This window comes from Carassius carassius, chromosome 38 (genome assembly GCF_963082965.1).
Source record: "Carassius carassius chromosome 38, fCarCar2.1, whole genome shotgun sequence".
Taxonomy (NCBI): Eukaryota; Metazoa; Chordata; class Actinopteri; order Cypriniformes; family Cyprinidae; genus Carassius; species Carassius carassius.
In genome coordinates, this window is record NC_081792.1 from 22,411,582 (window position 1) to 22,432,543 (window position 20,962).

At 37.3% G+C, this 20,962-nt stretch overlaps 1 protein-coding gene across 8 annotated transcripts in view; it reads left to right on the forward strand.

Annotated features, from left to right (window-relative positions):
• The window catches only part of LOC132119577 (voltage-dependent P/Q-type calcium channel subunit alpha-1A-like), a 72,255-nt gene that overhangs the window by 42,625 nt on the left and 8,668 nt on the right, over window positions 1-20,962 (forward strand). For 3 of the 8 annotated variants that reach the window (XM_059529657.1, XM_059529662.1, XM_059529665.1), the window contains 12 exons: window positions 1,471-1,587; window positions 2,088-2,153; window positions 2,340-2,431; window positions 2,864-3,014; window positions 3,175-3,302; window positions 6,833-6,929; window positions 12,753-12,858; window positions 13,121-13,228; window positions 14,931-15,034; window positions 16,985-17,091; window positions 17,611-17,752; window positions 18,846-18,965. In XM_059529657.1, coding sequence (XP_059385640.1) covers window positions 1,471-1,587; window positions 2,088-2,153; window positions 2,340-2,431; window positions 2,864-3,014; window positions 3,175-3,302; window positions 6,833-6,929; window positions 12,753-12,858; window positions 13,121-13,228; window positions 14,931-15,034; window positions 16,985-17,091; window positions 17,611-17,752; window positions 18,846-18,965 — 1,338 coding nt within the window. Of the gene's footprint in view, window positions 1-1,470; window positions 1,588-2,087; window positions 2,154-2,339; window positions 2,432-2,863; window positions 3,015-3,174; window positions 3,303-6,832; window positions 6,930-7,851; window positions 7,949-12,752; window positions 12,859-13,120; window positions 13,229-14,930; window positions 15,035-16,984; window positions 17,092-17,610; window positions 17,753-18,845; window positions 18,966-20,962 lie in introns of all 8 variants that reach the window. The other 5 variants (XM_059529660.1, XM_059529659.1, XM_059529661.1 and 2 more) reach the window with 5 other exon arrangements.

Genomic DNA, 20,962 nt, shown 5'->3' on the forward strand with positions numbered 1-20,962 from the left:
CGGTTGGTTTGTAATTTTCTCTAGGCTTCTAATGCATCCATTACCCAAAATGCCTCGCCTTTTCCTCCTCACTTTCCTCAGTGCATGTGCTTCCAGTATGATGACCCCAAAGACGCTTGACAATTTGACAACTGCTCATGTTAATGCTTATATACTCTATAAGCAATTAAAAACACTAGGACTAGGTGGTATATATATATATATTTTTTTTTACTGTATTGTATATATACTGTTACAATGATCTAAAATGACTCATGTAAGCATTTGGTCATACCACCCACCCTAATACAAGCACATATATGTATACAAGGGCCAATACTGTATGTAATACATTAAAGTAACTTCACCAACATTAACATAGAGTTTTGTAAAGTAAATTTACCTGAATGTAATCACAACAGATTCAGATAAAGTTCAATAGCTGACTCTTGCTCTTATCGATCTGTAGTTCTAATATACCTTTTTACCCATAGACCAATGAGAGCACTATTTTAGTTTTTGCTCATAAAAATGCTTTTAAACTTGCACGGGTAGTCACAGACGTTGTCATGTCATCACTGAATGCCATGCACTTTAGCAAAAGCTGCATGATGACTCTTTTTCTTTCATTACCTTATCTTTTCTTGATTCATCTGCCTGTTCTGTACTACTGTAGTTCCTCATCTGTATGGAAGAGGGCGCTACAGCTCACTCATTGAAATATGTGTATGCTGGAATGGGGGATTGATCCTCAATATCCTGTCCACACAGTTGGGAAGAGTTATTATTTATTTTACCAGGTTTTATTCAGAGTGATTATGCCAAATGTGCTTAAAATACCATATTGAAATTTTGAATTTTTGGGCCAAGCACTTCTAAAATGCCACCCCCCCCCCCAAAAAAAAAGTTGGCATGAACTATGTGTGGATTGGACCATTGAGAATTACTTAGAAACACATGCAATCCCTACTGGCTAATGTTGTCCGCATTCTACTCCATATGCCTGTATTGCTAAACATTACAGTGCTGCTTCCATTCTGTGCCTTGCCTGTCTCAACAGATCAGTGCATTTGATTAAAATAAAAGGTTTATGATTTAAAATATGATTGGATGTTGACTGTTACAATATATTGATTGTTTTAATTGAGCCCCTCCTGAATTAATTTGGTCCTTTTTGCCATTATTATTATTTTTTAGTTTCAATCCCATTTTAAGTTTATTTTGTACATTGTGTATTTATATACATTTAGAAAGAAAATGTTTTTATACTTTTATGTATTACATTGACCCACTTTCTCTCGAAATTATTATTTTATTTAAAAAAATTGATTTATCATAATTAAGTAAACTGATTGTGATTTTTCTCTAATATATCTTCTTTTTTTCTTACACTGACTCTCTCTTTCACATGCTGTCTCTCTTGGACTCTTTTCTTGGGGAACATTCTCCTCTGTCTCCATTTCTACATATGTCTCAATCTAATCTCCCTAGGATAACTTCATAAACCTGAGTTTTCTGAGACTCTTCCGAGCAGCACGTCTCATTAAGCTCTTGAGGCAGGGCGAGACCATTCGCATTCTACTTTGGACCTTCGTTCAATCATTTAAGGTGCAAAAAGTCTTACCTAAATGCCTACAGTCACACACCCACACCGATTCACATACCAAATCCAAGTCCAACGTGACTCAAGGACAAAACTAAAGATATTTGAAAATACATGAAACATTTTTTTAACTTGAGGATTTATTTCCATATTTCCCTACATGTAATGAAAATGTATAGCTGGCTGTCCTGTCTAAAAAAAAAAAAGTTTTCAGGATTTTTTGAAAAACAGTTTGGATACCAGAATTAATTATTTGCTATCTGAACATTTTACAAATTGAGCTTATTTGAAGATTAAACAAAATAATTTTCCAAAAATGGAATCATTGCAGTGCATTATTTCATGCAGTATTGCAGAGATGTAGACATGTGTTTTATTGATTTGTAAATTTTATTGAAGCAAAGGGACAATGCAGTCAACCTTTTCAAGGTGTAAAATTTGACAACCTTTAAAATTCTACCTAATTTCTTCCTGCTTTCATGCTTTTTCTGTTTACTATTTACAGGCTCTGCCATATGTGTGCCTGCTCATTGCAATTCTGTTCTTCATCTATGCCATCATTGGCATGCAGGTAACAGTTGTTCTGTTTGAAATGAGCTTTAACATCACTGTTAGTTTTTAGAAAAACTAAATAAAGCAAAATTAACCTAAATATGCATCCATCAACACATTGGTAAATGGCATAAGGTTGCTGAGATTTCACATCTGTGAGATCAGTGATGTGTTCAGTAGTTTTATATTTGCTCTGTGACACTAGTTGTTTGGGAACTTGGCCCTGGAGGAAGATAGTGCCATCAATGAACACAATAACTTCAGAACCTTCATTATGGCCCTGATGCTACTCTTCAGGTCAGTCCAGTGGTATTTTAGTATATATTCTATTAAAATATTAATAATATTTATATAAAAAAAAAATCTTTTTCATTTTCATTTTAGCTTAAGTTTTAGTTATTTTCGGTTGAGTTGTCCTATACTTTTCTATTTACCTTTAATTTGTTTTTTTTTTTGTTGTAGTTTTTATTTTAGGTTAAGTTTTAGTAATTTTAGTAGTTCAAATTAAAAATTTCTTTATGGAGCAAAAAATATATTTTAAATAAAAATTTGCAGCAAAACCTTTATTTTTAGCTTAAGAATTAGTCTTTTTTTTATGTGCTTTAAAAAAATAATAATAAAAAAACTATATATATATATATATATATATATATATATATTTAAGCTTTGTTTCAGTAAACTAAAAACAATTTTTAATGTCACATATGTTTGTGTGTGTTTTGGTAACAGGAGTGCCACAGGTGAGGCATGGCATGAGATCATGCTGGCATGTCTCGGAGGAATGGAGTGTGATGAAAACTCTGGGAACGACGGGCCAGACTGCGGCAGCAACTTTGCTTATGCCTACTTTGTCTCTTTCATCTTCCTCTGTTCTTTCCTGGTGAGAACAGCCTCCACATGTTTCCTTTCACCTTCCTTTACCTTAATCCCACTTTTTTACACTTCCTTTTTTCTCTCAGAGATGCATCTCTTCTTTATTTATTTTGCTTCAAACAGCGAATAATAATTCAGTATGTTTTGGGGTTTGCATTTGTGTTTAGATGCTGAATCTCTTTGTCGCTGTCATCATGGATAACTTTGAGTACCTGACCAGGGATTCCTCCATTCTGGGTCCACATCATTTGGATGAGTATGTCAGGATTTGGGCAGAGTACGACCCAGCAGCCTGGTGAGTTAACAGCATATCTTTTACAAACATTTTTTTCTCTCACACTTAAACACACAAAACCATACATTTTTAAAGATTCTTTTAGGCACACATGCAACCATTGATTTTTACCTTGAAATTGTAGAATGGGAAACCTACATCACTTAATACTAACAGTTTTAAAAAGGGAAACATTCTCACAGCAAGCTAACAAACACTGTAAAATTCTAAAGATTCGTTCTTTTTACAACAGATACTTTTGTGCACACAAACTAACTCAAACCAATCATTCCTCTCCATAGCTGCTGGCCCAAACCTTTAAGGTCTTTTGTTACTGAAAACATCCACAGAACATCCCATAATGGTGTCCAAGGTCATTTAAGATAAGACCAAGTCACAGATTTCAAAATCTCCAAAAGCCCAGTGTTATATCCCTCATATCCCATCAGATGTGACCTCTGCAGTCTGATTTGATTTCATTCAAATGAGCCCAATTGTACCAACTCCACAAACTCTGTCTGCCCAGTCAGTATTGTCTCCCGTTTCCCTCTGTCCTGGTGCTTGCCTCATCCTCGAGTGCTGTTCTGCAGGAGCCCATGGAGTTGGTCTGAATGAAGGCATTCCTTACCCCAGCCCTGAGAGAGCCCATTTATCCTGTTGACAATCCACATCCGGTGATGATGATTCAACAAAAGAAGGTTTAAGGTTTGAATTAGGGTTGTGCACCATTCAGAATATAGTTTCCCAGATCAGTTCCTGAATTTGAGTTACAGTACGAAACAAGATGTAGAATTGCAATTTGAATCTGAATGTGAATCAGTAGAACTTAAATGAATCAAAAAGAATTTTTAAAAATCATATAACTACAAGCAACATTTAAGTTTATTGGCCTGATGGATGGATTAATGGATGGATGGCCATCTATAGACATACTGATTTATTATTAATGTACAATATATTTCATTATATTAAAGAAATTAACTTTTGTAAACCAAGATGGAAAGATATTTAATTTCCCAGAATGTATTGCCTGCATTAAATTTCTTTCAATTACAATCCAGTACCTTTTCCTGTCATTTACATTTAAATTCCTCTTCATCTTTCTGTGGAATGTGGCTAATTCAATTCAAATTCAAACTTATGAATTTAAAAGGGAACCATTTTCTTTAATTCTGAATTTTGCATAATCCTGATTTAAACTACTTTCATTCAAAGAGTCAGAAAGAAGGAAAGATATAATTTTTAACATATTTTAACAAAAATAAAATTATATTTAATTTTTTTCATATTTAAAAAAACAAACTTTTATATGCATATAGAAAGAAACATCTGCTTAACACACACACACACAACAGCAAGAAACCGAGAAAGTGATATAAATGAGCATAACCAAGAGAGCTGAAAATGAGACCCTGTGCATGGCAGATTCTGACTTCACAATGACTTAATTCTCCCATCTTTATGGCTCAGGTGTGCATGGCAAACATCTTCACAGACAAGCTGTCGCAGCTTATTTCTGTACTTGCCACTGCATACAAACGTTAACAAAATACACCTCATGTATTTTGACTGGTAAAGACCACGTAGCTGTCGCTGTATGCAGTTCAATTAAGTCATTGGACTCGCCAAGATGAGAGAGCCTCTCATGTGCACGGTCATATCGGTGGATTTGTTCACTCTGCACCGTGATGTGGGGAGAATTCAGAACAACACTAAAGATCATTCAGGGACAGCTTCACCATTTTTTACTCAAAATTTGATGTACTTATTTCATTCACATGCATAGATGGGGTTCATTTCACTGAATTTGACATGCATTAAAATCTTAATTAAAGGCTTCAGTAACACTCACATAAGTTTAAATTTATCCAAGGCAATAGTCCCTTTTCAAATGTTTAGGTTTGGATTGTAGAAGTGAACTAGAGCATGAAACATTTATTTAGAAGTGCATAAGCATCAGTGATGCGCGGGTCAATGTATTAATAACCCGCACCCAACCGACATTTTCAACTAACCCGCCCGCAACTCTGACCGCAAAAAAATTAAAATAAAATATTGTACCCGACCCGCATTTTTAAAGAGCAGTAAATGCTCATCGTAGCGTCATTGGGCCATAGGAACGTAGGCAAAACTAACTTGGCAAAAAAAACAAAAAAAAAACGTATTATCATTTTGTCAAGAATTATAAAAAATTGTCAGTAAGCTCATAATTTGTACTAAAATAGTTTAGTCTGGCTATGTCTATTTTTATGTTTCTGCAAGGTCCGCAGACATTGAGGCTCGGGTTTGTTCCGATCAGAGCTCTTGAGCGGAGGACGCATTTCTGAATATCCCGATCCGCTCGCTCATTCCGTGGGGTCTCGCTCAACCCAGAATGACCTGCTGGTTCAAAAATATGCAAGGAGTAATTTTATTGTTTAATAATAAACTGATGTTTTCTGTGTCGCTGCAAAGATGACGTTGACAATGCAGACTCGCCATGAACGCCAGAGAGAACTCTGAGAATTACATCATTAGAGAGTAGCCCATTTATTTTGGTTTGAATATTTTTGTTTAAAAGAAGACATTTCAAGCTTTCTGTAATATATAGCCTATATTTCTCAAATCTGTGAGGCACACGCTGAGTTTAGTTCACATGCAATGCAAGTGATCGTGCAGGGCTGCCGGCGCCTCATTACATTGTCTTCTAGGCTATATATTTGCTTCTTATTTATTAAATACGGGCAACTGACTGATAAAACATTGATCAAAATTAAGATACAATTTATACAAAACAAAAATCTTTTAAAAAGAGTTTTCTATAAAACAAAACTTAATGAAGTCGTCAAAAACATGTTTTACCAAAAACATGTTTTACCAAAAACAGCAACGTTGCTCCCCATGCAGTCTTCTTTGTGCAGAGACTCCATCTCTACGTGCAGAATGAGCTCGTGCGTCATCTTCATGCCAGTTATTCATCCAATAGAGTGTAGGCCTATATTTAAAAAAATGTGTCTAGTACTATATAAATGACAAAGGATTTAATTGGCTTTTTTATTTCAAAGGACCCGACCGACCGCTATCCGAATATCATTACAAATATTTTTGGATGACTCGTAACCGCGGGCAACCGCAGGCGACCGCAGGCACCCGCTCATTTTGGATCAACCCGCGCATCACTGATAAGCATTTATTTCTAATGTTCATAACATTAATGTATTAATGTATTTAATATTTTTATAATTGTATTTATAAAATGTGTTTGGTTGCAATTATTCTTCATCACAGTCTCCTGAAAAGGGTCCATTGCTGGAAGATTCCAGTCTTTGATCTGAACATATTTGTTAGCTTAAAATCGGTTGAGCTGTCCTTTGAATGATCTGGTTTTCTATCGGTTTGAGGCAATGGGTTTGGTCTGTGATTTGTCAATGGATATGTGTGCTTTTATTCTCTTGTTCTTTGTGCTCCTCTTCTTGTTTCTCTTATTTCCTATCTACCTCCTCTCTGGCTCTCTTTCTTCTCTCTCTTCCTTTGTGTGCCCCCTCTCTAACCTCCCTGTATTCTTCTTGCAGCGGGCGCATTCATTATAAGGATATGTACAGTTTATTGCGGGTTATCGACCCCCCACTGGGCTTAGGCAAGAAATGTCCTCATAGGGTGGCCTGCAAGGTTTGGATCCTACTAAACAAAAAACTTAAGCACCTGCTCGCATTGAAGACTGGAATGAATGTTGCTTTTCTTTTTCTTTTTCAGTTTATTTTTACTCTTCTCCACAGTTTTTCTTCTTTTTACTTGAAATTCATTTTTGTTATTTTATTCGCCATCTCTATATGCATTCTGATATGACAAATGAGAATGTGCAGGACAATGCAGACACCTTTTTAGAAGCATGGCATGCACTGCCAATGACAGACACGTCTGTATGAATCTCTGTGGAATGAATCACTTTTAACAGCCAATAAAAAAAAGAAAGAAAGAAAAAAAAAAGAAACAAACGAATGAATCAGTCATTTATTTTTAATTTTTTTACTTTCTGCTTGCTGTTGAACCATGCCTTGGCAAACTGGGTGTAACAGTGTGCATTGTTCTTGTTTGGGGACGAAGTGAGGGTTGGGGATCAGAGGACTGCATTGACGTGACTACCATAGTTCACCACCAAGCAGCGGAGCTTTTCTTTGCCTGTTTGAAGCCCCACTGCAGTTCTATGGGACCATCCCACGATCACATAGAACAGTGTTTTTACTAGAACTAAAAACCAGCTTCCCCTCCTCCTGTTTAACCTCCAGCCAATCAAGAGCGCTCATGCTCTCAAAACCCCGCCCCTTGCCCAGACCAAAACAATAACCTATGTGTCTTTGTTTTTCCTTCTTGTCGTTCTTATTTCCTCCTCCTTCCTCCTTTTTTGGTTTAAATCCCACCATCCTCTGGTTTGTGCCATGATGTCCACCCCCTCCCCCTCCCCTCTCCATTGTTTCTCTTCTTGTCTGTTGTTTTATTCGTTCGTCGTCCTCCTCCTATTTCTTTTCCACGTTCTCCTCGTTTAATTTCTGGGGGTCTCACCCCTCCCCTTCCCTCCCACTCCCTGTTACAGTGGCAGGATCAGTTACAGTGATATGTATGAGATGCTCAGGCACATGTGTCCTCCGCTAGGCCTGGGGAAGAGGTGCCCAGCTCGGGTCGCCTACAAGGTTAGCGGCAGCAGCCCGTCGTGGGTGCGCCACAGCCAATCAAAGCTGTCCATTTTTTTCTGTTAGTGTTGGTGTTGGTGAGCTGCTGTATCTTTCCTTTTATATTGTGGGGTACCGTTGAAGGTGTTAGCCAGCTGACACATACCCGTATGCATACATCCACTGGAGAGCGGGAACGGAGGGTACCTTGTCAGCCCTTCTGCACCGTACTCAAATGTTCACTCACATACAGATGTAAGGGATTTTGTTGCAAATATAAAAGGAACTCTTAAATGTAATTTTGCATTCTTATTCTTAGCGATTATGAGTTTATTAAATTACATATTTTTTTCAAATCAACATGAAATCAGAATGGACCCTTTTTTTCCCCTTACCTGTTTTTATTCATTGGCACAGTGTATTTCAGAAAAAGTTTGTCTTTATAATCTTTCATCAAATTTTTGTAAGTAGTCCCACCTCTGCATCAACTTGTGAAACTCAATCCTAGTGAATGATATCAAGTCACCTTCTACCGTTGTTCTTACAATATTACTACTATTACATTGCAGAAGTTAAGTGGGTTGAGAATGCTATTTCATGTTGACTTTAACTAGAAAACAATGAATCTTATGTTATTTCCACTGTATGTTTTCAATGTTAATGGCAGGAATGGAGCCTAATTGTAAATACAAATGTAGACACAAATATATATGTGTGCGTGTACAGAAGGACTGGGAAGAATCACGTGCCTTTGGTCCTCTGCATCTCTCCCTCCAGTGGATGATTCCTAAAGTCTTCAGATATTCATTTTCTATGATTTCAACTGTTGACACTTTCGTAGGTTCAGCTAGTGCAATCACGTAGCGTTCAGAAGTCTTTAGATCCACTTTGTCCTTTTGATTTTTTTTTTTTTCGGCAAATCCACTAGAATCACGGATAAGCTTTTCCCACCTGTCCTTCGTTTGATTCTGTCAATGCAGTTCTGACCTGTTTCCGTTCCCCTCTCTCTTTCTCTCGTACTGTCTCTCGTTCTATCTCTACTTTTAACCACATTCTTTTGTTTGCATTTTCAGCCACTACATTTCTTCATCCCTGCACAAAAATTCCTCCTCCTTTTTTTCTTTTGCTCTCTCCCTCTTTCACTTCCTGTCTTCCTCTCCATATCTATCTTGTATTTCTTCACCTTTAATCAGCATGCTTCTTAGTTATGAAAGTAGTAGAAATCTAAATGCATCCTTGTGTGAAAAATTACATCCAGCCATTGCACATGTCACGTTCATCATATTAATGCTGTGCACCTTAGTCAGGGTAGATGGCATGCTTAGTTTGAGGTGAATGAAAAGGTGAATGTTTTTTCATATGAAATATCATGTGTCACTGTCATTTTGCAAGTGGATGCTGTTATCAATATCCCATAATATATATCTTTTAAATCTATTTTATACTGTACAGAGGCGTTTTAGGTGTTCATGCTTATACTGTGTCCAAAACCGAGGATTTGTTCCCATAACTTTCACCAGTTTCTGCATAGTGAATTCCAAATACACCACCATTCAAAGTTAGAAGTTTTTATGATTTTCGCTGCATTTATTGGATCAAATATACTGTAAAAAAAAAAAATTATTATTATTACAGTTTAAAATAACTTTTCGATAATAATATATTTTATAATATATTTGAAATATAAAAAATAATGGCAAAGTTGAATTTTCAGCAGTCATTACTCCAGTCTCCAGTGTCAAAGATCCTTCAGAACTTGTTCTAATATGCTGAAGTCTTTGATTAATTGAAAGTTCAAAAGATTGTCTAATTTATAGATTTATAAACATTAAAATGAACATTATAGATGTATTCAGTGTCACTTTTAATCATTTAATGCATCCTTGCTGAACAAAATATCAATAATTATATATAGACATTATTAAAATTACTTTAAAAAAAATATTGCTCTTGCACTTTTGAATGGTAGTGTATTTAAGGACAAAGTGCACACTTCTGAGGAAAAGAAAAACTACCTGAAATCTTATTTGACTGTTAGGACTGAGAATGGAAAACATTTGATGTTTTGCTGTTCACCCAACAACAACAACAACAAAAAGATTTTTAGTCATCCGCAAAAAACAAACAAAAAATCAATCCTAGATTACAGCTAATTTTTTAAAGTAATATTTTCTGAAGCTTTTTGCCTACTCTATGTATCATCAGCTGTGCACAACGACACAACAATGTGTTGATCTTGGACAGACTCAATATTTTGGGTCTTATTAAAAACTGCATCTACACTAAGATTACAGGAACAGATTTTATCTATGGTAGACATTTTGCGAAATGTAATTTAATTATGATCTGACAAAGTTTCACTGAGACTCCCTTCACTTCAAAGTCTTCCTTTCACTTTCCTCACTTTTATTGTTTCCCCTCATCTCAAACAAACAGAATTCTTCTTTTTCTCTCTTTCTCCTCTCAGACCTTCTTTCTATCCATTGCCAAGCACCCCCCCCCCCCCCCCCCCATCCTTCCCATTATTTTTCTATGTGGTACACATCTCATAGCTTTCCAGTCTGAAGTGAACTAACTTCTATACATGTTGCCCCTAATCCAGTTCTACACTTCTCTGGTGTACAACACAGTCATTTTTTTCCCTTTAACTCTGTAGGGAATTCCACCCCTTATTCTGACCTTCAAAAAACTGCACCCGTTTTGCATCGAGAGATCAAAAAAAATGTTTACTTAACCCTATAAAAAATCACAAAGATAAAGATGCTAAACAAACCCAGTAATACAAGTAATGAAAGATAAAATGATACTCTCTGTGCGCGGCTGCACTGCTCTTGTTCTGTGAGGGTGGGGAGGGAGGAGGGGGGTGCATGCAATGCATGATGCATGGAGTAGGGGTTGATGTTTGGGTGGGCTGTGACTGGTGAGGAGGGTGGGTCGTGCCATCGCTGAACTCCAATTAGGGGTCGTGCTGTATTGCATGCGCTTTTGCATGGTCACCGATGGAACGCGGCTCATGCTTGTTGGTATCTACACCTCCAAGGAACAGCGGACTGGTCTGAAATGGGCACACGCATATACACAGGCTCACACACACATGCTTTCTACCTCACTCTAACTCCATGTCGTGTGCTTGTGTATTCCAATTCCATGATGGCACATCCAATGCATGAAAACTGGCATCTAAAAACAACAATCCGCTGTTTTTAGGTGCTCTTTCATTCATTGGTTTGTCCAAAATATACAAAGTCCAACAGGTGGGGGGAGCTCTTTAGCAGTAGCTTTTCATTATATTTTCAATTAAGCTGACATTTTCTTTACTAGCCGATGGTGATGGAAAGTTTTACCGACTCTGACCTTTGAGTCTCTTTCAGCAAACTGAACGGATCTTTTTTGAGTCATTTTATTTCAATCATTTTATCAAAATATATTTAAAATGTTACATGTTACTTCCCTAACGTGTACTTCTTAACGCAAAATTTGATCACACTACAAACAATACAAAACTATAATGCTATAAGAACAGAAAATATTAATTCATTGTTTACCTGGGTCTTCAGTCTATGATTAGCTCTCCTCTTGTTTGACAAGTCTTCGGGTTTGAGTCGTTTTTTCATCAAGTGACAGCCCCATAAGCTTTAACCTATTGTTCATTCTTTTGTCATGTGAAGTGACAGCATTGGATAGAGGAATTAATTTACAAGCTTTCTTACAAACGGGTGCATAGCTATTAGTAGTAGTAGTATCATTATTATTATTATTATTATTATTATTATTTACTTTTATAGTTACGTGATGCTTTTCTGGTATCAAATTGTTGCTTTTTACTTCTTATGTTTGTTAATGTGTGAATTTCTGTCATGATGGTTATTTTCCATGCACTGAATGTTGTAACAAAGGTAATAAAGAGTTGGCTATTTTTATTAATTCTCTAACCAACTCAGACTGCATAGGTTAAAGCTTAAGGGTCTGTCAAGTGGTGAACGAACGACTCGAAAAACCAGAAGTCTCAAACAGGTGAACTAATTCAAGTACAGAACCTATAGAATTTTGCACATTGGGCGACAGAACGAATCACTCCCCGAGACGACTCGTTCTTCCCGAGTCACATTAAAGGTTCCTTCAAAATGAACTAATCATTCAAGAACAACCCATCATTACTAGCCGATTCAAGGTCAGTTGATTGCACTTTATAGGGTCCCAAAAAAGTATTTTCACACTTAAAACGTACACATTTGTAGTAGATGTGGAATAACAAATCAGTTGGCAGTCCCAAATAAGACAAGCTTATGCCTGATCTGAGATTAGTTTTCACAGACAGAGAGGAGCAATGCAGAGATGACTTCATCCCCTGTGATACTGCTCCTGTTATCTGTGAGGGCTCCAGTTAAGTCACATACTGTATATGTTCATTATACAGTTACATTATACATATTCATTATAAGGTTGCATATAGTTGGTCAGTTATTTGTCAGTCTAAGAAAACTGCTCTCACAGAGGCCAAATTAATCTTTCCGTATCCCTTTTTGTGTGGTTGAGTATCACCATGAAAGTAATTGCATTATGCATTGTTTGTACACAACAATTACGTAAACAAAAAATAATAATAAATAAACAAATAAAATATATTTTTTAAACCTACAGTCAACCCTGCAATCAAATGACCTGTTTAAAAACTTAATCTCCTGAAAATTGTGTGGCCAGTAATTTATTCTTTGGCTACAAACTGCTGAGCTCCCCAAGCCTTTTATGAGTCCACCAAAAGCATCTGATTGGAGGTTTAACTTACACAGCCATGCCCTCATCCCCTCTGATTGGCTCTTCACAGAGACTGCTACGCATGGACCTACCTGTTGCAGATGACAACACAGTGCATTTCAACTCCACTCTGATGGCTTTGATACGCACAGCTCTGGACATCAAAATCGCTAAGGGTACAGAATGACATCTCTCTTTTTTCTTACTTCCTTTCTTTCTATCTGTCTTCTTTCTTTCTGCATATAAAAAAATAATAATGTTAACAAAACACCCTTTCCTGTATCTTCTGAATGATTGTGATTACAAATTAGGTTTTTGGGATATTTTATTGATATTGGGTTGGTGCTTTTGGTGTATTGGCATATTTTGTTTGTCTATACATATGTGCATGCGTATGTATGTGTGTATGTACCCTGCCCTGACATCACATGCTTACAGGAGGCGCAGACAAACACCAGATGGACGCGGAGCTCCGTAAGGAAATGATGGCGATTTGGCCAAATCTCTCCCAGAAGAACCTGGATCTGCTGGTAACACCACACAAGTGTAAGCTGCAGATTGGTTTGTAAAAAAAAACTAACCAAAGATCACCAATTCATCAGAGGACAGCTTCTCTCAGCTCACACTGCTCAGCACCCTCTGATCAGGCAACACATTTCAAAACCTTCAACTGATCTTTCTCCCATCCCCACATGACAAACCACTGTTTTACACTGTTCATTAGATCGTTTAGCGTTACCATATTAATACTATTTAAAACCATTCTGTTTCCTAACTATATGATTTATAGCTTATAAGGCCTTGTTTCTGTTTATATCTGATTCTCAACATGACTTGACTAGTTTGATTTGGAGTATATAAAACGTCATACATCCTTTTCGCCATCCTCATTTAAACTTTTAAATAATTGTTCATCCACTTCTAAACTACATATCCTTCCTTTCTCCAGCCTCTCTCCTTTTCTCCCTCTTCCTTTGTCCTCTTCATTGTCTGTTATCAGGGGGTGCCTCGCTATAGATGGATCCTCTATAGAAGTCTTTTCACTCCAGCATTTGTAAAGCTCTTAGCTGGGCTTAACCTTTAAACCACAGAGCCTTAAAACAGTGTAGCCTGAGTTATTAACTCATATCTGAGGGTGTTTACAGATGTTAGAGACTTTACATTTTAATGAGATGACCAGAATATATTAAAATCTGTGATTATGATCTATGACAAGTAGCTGAAATACATTTGTGTGCTTTCCTTTAGCATGTTTAATTTGAAATTTCAGCATGTTTTCGAGTTATTTTTGAAGCTTATTGTTGGTCCCCGGGGGGTTTCAAGCCAATTTTACTATGAAATTGTCCTGGTAAGAGAGTGTTTTGTGTAAAGGGATTTCTTTTTGTTATTTATGGCAGCTCAAAATTTTCCAAATTTATGTTTTTTGTGTCATTCAAACTCCGGATACCGCTGCAGAGTTTTGATGAAAAATTTGAGCTCCTCACAAAATAGTGTAATCCTAAATAGTGATATTGTTGCCTCATTCATGGTATCTTCCCATAGTGAATTGGCTTGAGTCCCTGTAGGAATGCAATATAGGCTAGAAATGTGACGCTATATAAGGTGCTTGAGAAAAATAAGAGGCTTTAATGAATGAGGATTTGAATGTGAAAAGACTATCAGCTCTGTTGCATTTTGCATTTGTAAGTGTACTTTGTCTAATGTCTGTTGTGTAAAAAGTTTATTAGATGTGTATATTTGTTGCTGTTTATACAGTGGCACCAGAATGTATTTGGGCAACTAAGCCATCCTAAAATGTTTTGAATGTCTTGAATGTCATTACATTTGGTAGCAGCACACCAGGTGGCATTTATTTTTAAAGGTTGGTTAAATATCACTGCAAATGTGCCTAAGAAAATGTAAATTAATTTGTGATATTTAGTTGTCTATGCAATGGCATTCATACTTGTATAAATTTGACTTAAGAGACTAAATCTAAATTCTGGGACAGCTGTATTTGTGAAATTTGTCTTGGAATTTGTTGTGTACCTGTTATCTAGTTTCTCAGTCCCAGATTAAGACTAGATCAATGGGAATAAAACCAACAGAGGTTTCTTGTGAGATCTAGTCTTGTGAGTTTAGTCTGGGTCTGAGGGACTAGAACTTTGTGTTTGTGGCATGCCTTTTCTCCAACTCCCATTCCCCTCTCGGCTCAGGGTTCCATTCCACCCCGGTCTAATTGTGCAGGGTAACTTTTTCATCCTCTCAGCAGCGACAGACCTGACAGTGGGCAAAATCTACGCCGCCATGATGATAATGGAGTACTACCGGCAGAGCAAGGCCAAAAAGCAGCAGGCGCTTCGTGAGGAGCAGGTACCACTTCAGACAAACAAACAAATGCTCTCCTTTCTCGTCCTATTCCACCAAAGCATGAAGTCTAATTAGTCAAGTTTGCAGCTGATTAGCTTTGCTAATCAACAGTGGTAACATCCTGTCCACACAACAATCTTAAATCCATTACCTTCTGACTTATTGGCTATGTCTGAAACTAATTAAAAATATTAATAAAAATATACATTTTTAGGAGAAACATTCATGTTTTATGCTACTTTTGAAAAGTGTGTTTTTCATTTGGTCCTGTAGATTTTTTTAATGAGATATTCCAAAATAGGCATAAAATTACATAGTTAAAAAAACAAATTATTTACAGACTAGGCAGTTAGGCAGCTGCCTGCAGTTTCAGGTGCAGCCAATGTCTCTTTCACTCTGTTTTACACTGATATTAGTGTTTATTAAATACAGGATGTACACTACTATTCAAAAGTTTGGGGTAGGTAAGATTATTTTTTAAGTCTTTTATGCTCACCAATGCTGCATTTGTTTGATCAAAGTACAGTAAAAACAGTATTGTGAAATAGTACTACATTTCAAAATAACCGTTTTTTATTTAAAATGCAATTTATTAATGTTTTGACAAAGCTCATCAATCCAGTCATAAATCATTCTGATATGCTGATTTGCTGCTCATTATTATCAATGTCGAAAACAGTTTTGCTGCTTAATGTTTTTGTGGAAACTGTGAGACATTTTTTAGGATTATTTTAAAAAAAGTATTTATTTAAAAATGGAAATCTTTTGTAACATTTTAATGTCTTTGCTGTCTGCTGTCACTTTTGATCAATTTAATGTATTGTTGCTGAATAACAATATTCATTTTCTTCTTTTTTTTCTTCTTTTTTTTAATCTTGCTGATCCCAAGGTTTAAATAGTAGTGTTTGTCATTTCCCACATGGAGCACTATGGGTTAAAAAATGTACATGCAAATTCTTTGTTATTTTAGTGCTTTTATGGCATGAAATTTATACATTATAGACACGATCATTTCACATGTTATTTACAGAGTTCGAGCATGCTTAAAAACAGATACAGTAATTATATGCAGGATATATGCAATGATGAATGATACAACATGGCCTTTTGTCAGCGTCACTCCTGTCCAATTCCCTAGAAAAGTTCCCATCCTGTACAGGCACAGTGTCCATTGTTTTTGCATGTGTTTTGCATTTAGTAATACTTGGTGCCTTTATATATCTACCACTAAAAGCATGGACACTCTGCCGGCATCAGGGAATGATTTAAATCTATGGTTGTGTCTTGCCTCACCTGATTCCCTGTCTGTCTCTTTACATGTCGTCCTTCACTTAATTGCACCTGTACCTCAGCACTGTCCTCTCAACATCAGCTGCGCTTTTGTGGATGTCCCAGTCTCTATATCCATCCCTGATGTCTCTGTATCTATGTCTGTCAACTCTTTTGCATTTTAACTAATTCATTTTGATCTTTCTCATTGTTTCAATCCTTTTTGACCTGTTGGATCCACTGTCAATCTCTTGTTTTTTTTGTTATGTGTAATTTTCTCTGTCTGTTTTGTTTTGTCTTGTAACCTTTGGGCTACCACAGTCTCTGAGATTTCTAGTGTTCATAGTTTAAGTTTCACCCACCCACAACGTGTAGTTCTGCAAGTATGAACCTCAGATCTTTACTGTAGCATGCCCAAATTGTTACTACCACCCATATCTTCCGGTGGGTTGGATGGAAATGCTTTGAGCCATCGGTACCTACCTAGACAGCACAGCCCCAATGGAGGACTCCATTCAGGTTGGCGAGGGCAAAGGAGGACTCCATTAACCATTATGCCCTCTGGGGGATCTCTGCTGTCTGATACCCCACCACCTGTGTAGTGCACGGTGGCTTGTGTTTGTTTCCCCATATCCCATGAGTGTGTCTGATCCCAGCTGCAGGCCATGTTCGTATCTCACACAGAACCGAACGCCATTAATGTTTCAGCGCTTGGAGCCATCCCCAAACCAGGAAGGGGGACAGGGGGTGAATGGTCTCCCTGAGTTGCCGCAGGAACCTGTCAACAGCCTGTGAGTATCAAATTATGTTTTAATTAGCCTTAAGCTTAATCTGTCTGAGTCAGTCTCATGAAATCATATGCAAGTAATATTTCATCCAAAATTAAATATTAAAACATTGTTTGTTGCATTGAAAATAATCTCAAAATTATTAATTGTACAAAATAGACATTCATTTCTGTGTGCAAAATATATTTTCTTATTTTTCCTCTTAAATTTTGGGTAAAATATTACCTGAACCTGAGAGGTATTTTTAGATACACCTGTTTCAACTGGTGCTCTTTGTCTCTTTCTTTCACTTGATTGTTCTTCTGCTCTTTCTTTGTTTTACCTTCTCTAAGCTGTCTCTCACATTACGTTTCAGTTCTTCGATATATGTCTATCTACTTTTGTATTAATTCTGCAGTATATACATATATACATGTGTAATTGTGTTTCTATAATATTTTTGTTTGCAAAAGGCATTTTGTACATAAGTGTGTGTGTGATTGAGTAAATGAATTAGCCAGCCAACATCTTTCACTGATTCAGGCCTCTGGAGGGTGGAATGATCGAGAGCCAGTCGTGGGTGACATCACGAGCCCAGGAAATGTTCCAGAAGCCTGTTCCAGAAAACTGGAACCCTGACAGACCGTATCCTGAAGACCATCACGACAGCCGCCACAATCCACAGGTAATATCGGAGATCGTCAGATCAGAAAGGCGATTTAATTTAGATCTGAAATTTTTGCAGGAGTTTACTCGGACTCTTGAAACCCACCAAAGTAGCCGTGACTATATCAGCTTCTCTCTGCCTTTGGTATTGAAAGAACTGTCTGCTTGAGCCAATCACTGTCTTCCAAGCCACCATCACTTTTTCGCTGCTTTTGGACACACTTCTCATTCATATTATCACTCTTTCTATCTCTTCTGTCTCTGTCGGTCTGTAGCTCACCTCTTTAACTGTCTGATAAATCATTCTGAACTTCACTGACCATCGTAGACCATTTGTATAGACCTTCCCACCTCTGCCAGACTGCAGGGGTGTTTCACTGCTTGCCTGCTTCTTCACTGTCTGCTGGATCGTACCAAACCCTCTCCAGACTCTCATCTCTCCTTCAGTGTGACACTTCTCTGTAACTCAGCAGTCATCCAACTCTGATGTTTCCATGCACTAGCAAAGGAGATGCTGAAACTTTAGGCTTAACAAGCATGTTGGAAAGTACTTAAACCAGTAGTGGGCAATCAGACAAGGTCAGTGCGTGATCCAGCCAGTGCTGTGATATTTTAGGTCAAACCTCAAATCACATATGTTTTATTTCACCACTTTGGGAATTAATGCAAAACAAGTTTGGGATTTTTGCTAATTTTCAATTTACAAAGCCTAAACCTAAAATAACACAGAACAATTTGATAGATTATCAGATTTTGGTTAGGTCTTATTTAATTTGGGATTTTGAATTTGAGGAGACAAAAATCAAATATATAAAGCAGAACAACAGCTATTTTTAATTTTTTAATTTAATTAAATGCTTTATTCTTGGCTGGAATAAGCCGTGATGTGGGCTGATAGTCAGAGACTAGTGTGCACCTGTTCTTTTATTTCACTCAATTAGTGATATGTATCATTTGTTAATGGCTAATGACTAGCTCAAGTGTTCTAATCTTCAGCTCCAACACACTTTTGTGCATGATGTTGCCCTTTACTGGTTTATAACACCCCATAGAGCTGTAGGCCGCTAAAGCAGGCATCAGCCCGGCCCACATGCTGTTGATCTGTTTTGCAGACGGTAGAAATGAGAGAGATTGGGCCTGTTGGGGACGGTTACTCGGACACTGAGCCCTATCACCCAATGGAAGGGCATGGGCGGACCATCTCCATGCCACGCCTCTCAGCAGACAACCAAGTGAGCACCTTCATCCTTACATCCATCCATTCACCCATATTGTCTTTCCACCTTTTATCTGTTATTGTCCATTCCCAATATCCATCCTCAGTCAGTTATCCAGCTAACAGCCTTTGACAGCTTCAGTTGAGCAAACCAGATTTCAGACGTTAGTTGTGCTGTCATGCTAATAAGTCAATAAATGTTAGCATGTCTTTGTCAAAGGGCTCATGGATAAGTGGCTCACACCCTGCCCTTCACTTGCATGCGTGTGTGTGTGTGTGTGTGTGTGTGTGTGTGTGTGTGTAAGAGAGAGAGAGGGAGGGAGAGAGAGAGAGACAGAGAGAGTGAGAGTGTGTGTGTGTGTGTGTGTGTGTGTGTGTGTGTGTGTGTGTGTGTGTGTGTGTGTGTATGTGTGTGTGTGTTCTCTGCATCATCATCATCAACACCTAGATCACCTTCAGGAAAACCTTGGTGTGTCTGAAGTGTGCTGCTTCCAGAGCTGGATTTGAGATAGTTGACTCACGAGAAAACCGCCTGTTTGTGCATAATTACAGAATAAATAGATCCAAACTGATTAGATAAGTCTTCAGTGTCACATAATGCTTCAGAAATTATTGTAATATGCTGATTTGCTCCTCAAAAAAAATATTTGTTATTATAATTAAGATTGAAAAATTTATAATTTTTAGACACAGGTTTTTTTTTTGTGTAGAAACTGTAATACATTTTTTGATGACTGGAAAGAACAGACTTTATTTGAAACAGAAACCATTAAAAATTTATTTAATGTCACTTTTGATTCATGTGTCTTTGGTAAAAAATCTAGTAGTATATATAAACATGTTTAATATTTAAAATGTTAGATAAATTAAAAAAAATTTGATTTTTAAATGCAACTTGTAATTTAAGAAAAGATTTGCCAAATACATTTCTTAATCTATTTAACTGCTGACAAAAATTAAGACGTACCCCTAACATGCAAAAAGAAAAATTATAATAATATTAAAATTAAGTATGCACACATACACTGCATTCCCTACCAAATGTACTGTGACCTCGTGACCTGATGAAATATTTCACGTGATCCACAGCCATATAACCCTGAAGCCCAAGACTGGTTGTCCATTGAAGATAAGTAGGGTTGAGCCTGGTCAGTACCTGGATGGGAGACTTCCTGGGAAAACTAGGTTGCTGCTGGAAGAGGTGTTAGTGAGGCTAGCAAAGGGTGCTTACCCTGTGGTCTGTGTGGGTCCTAATGCCCCAGTGTACAATCGTGGCCAAAAGTTTTGAGAATTACATAAATATTCGTTTTCAAAAAGTTTGCTGCTAAACTGCTTTTAAATCTTTGTTTCAGTTGTTTCTGTGATGTACTGAAATATAATTACAAGCACTTCATACGTTTCAAAGGCTTTTATCGACAATTACATGACATTTATGCAAACAGTATGCTCTCAATCAACTTCTGGGCCAAATCCTGACTGATAGCAACCCATTCTTTCATAATAACTTCTTGGAGTTTGTCAGAATTAGTGGGTTTTTGTTTGTCCACCCGCCTCTTGAGGATTGACCACAAATTCTCAATGGGATTAAGATCTGGGGAGTTTCCAGGCCATGGACCCAAAATTTCAACATTCTGGTCCCCGAGCCACTTTGTTATCACTTTTGCCTTATGGCACGGTGCTCCATCGTGCTGGAAAATGCATTGTTCTTCACCAAACTGTTGTTGGATTGTTGGAAGAAGTTGCTGTTGGAGGGTGTTTTGGTACCATTCTTTATTCATGGCTGTGTTTTTGGGCAGAATTGTGAGCCCACTCCCTTGGATGAGAAGCAACCCCACACATGAATGGTGTCAGGATGCTTTACTGTTGGCATGACACCGGACTGATGGTAGCGCTCACCTTTTCTTCCCTGGACAAGCCTTTTTCCAGATGCCCCAAACAATCGGAAAGGGGCTTCATCGGAGAATATGACTTTGCCCCAGTCCTCAGCAGTCCATTCACTATACTTTCTGCAGA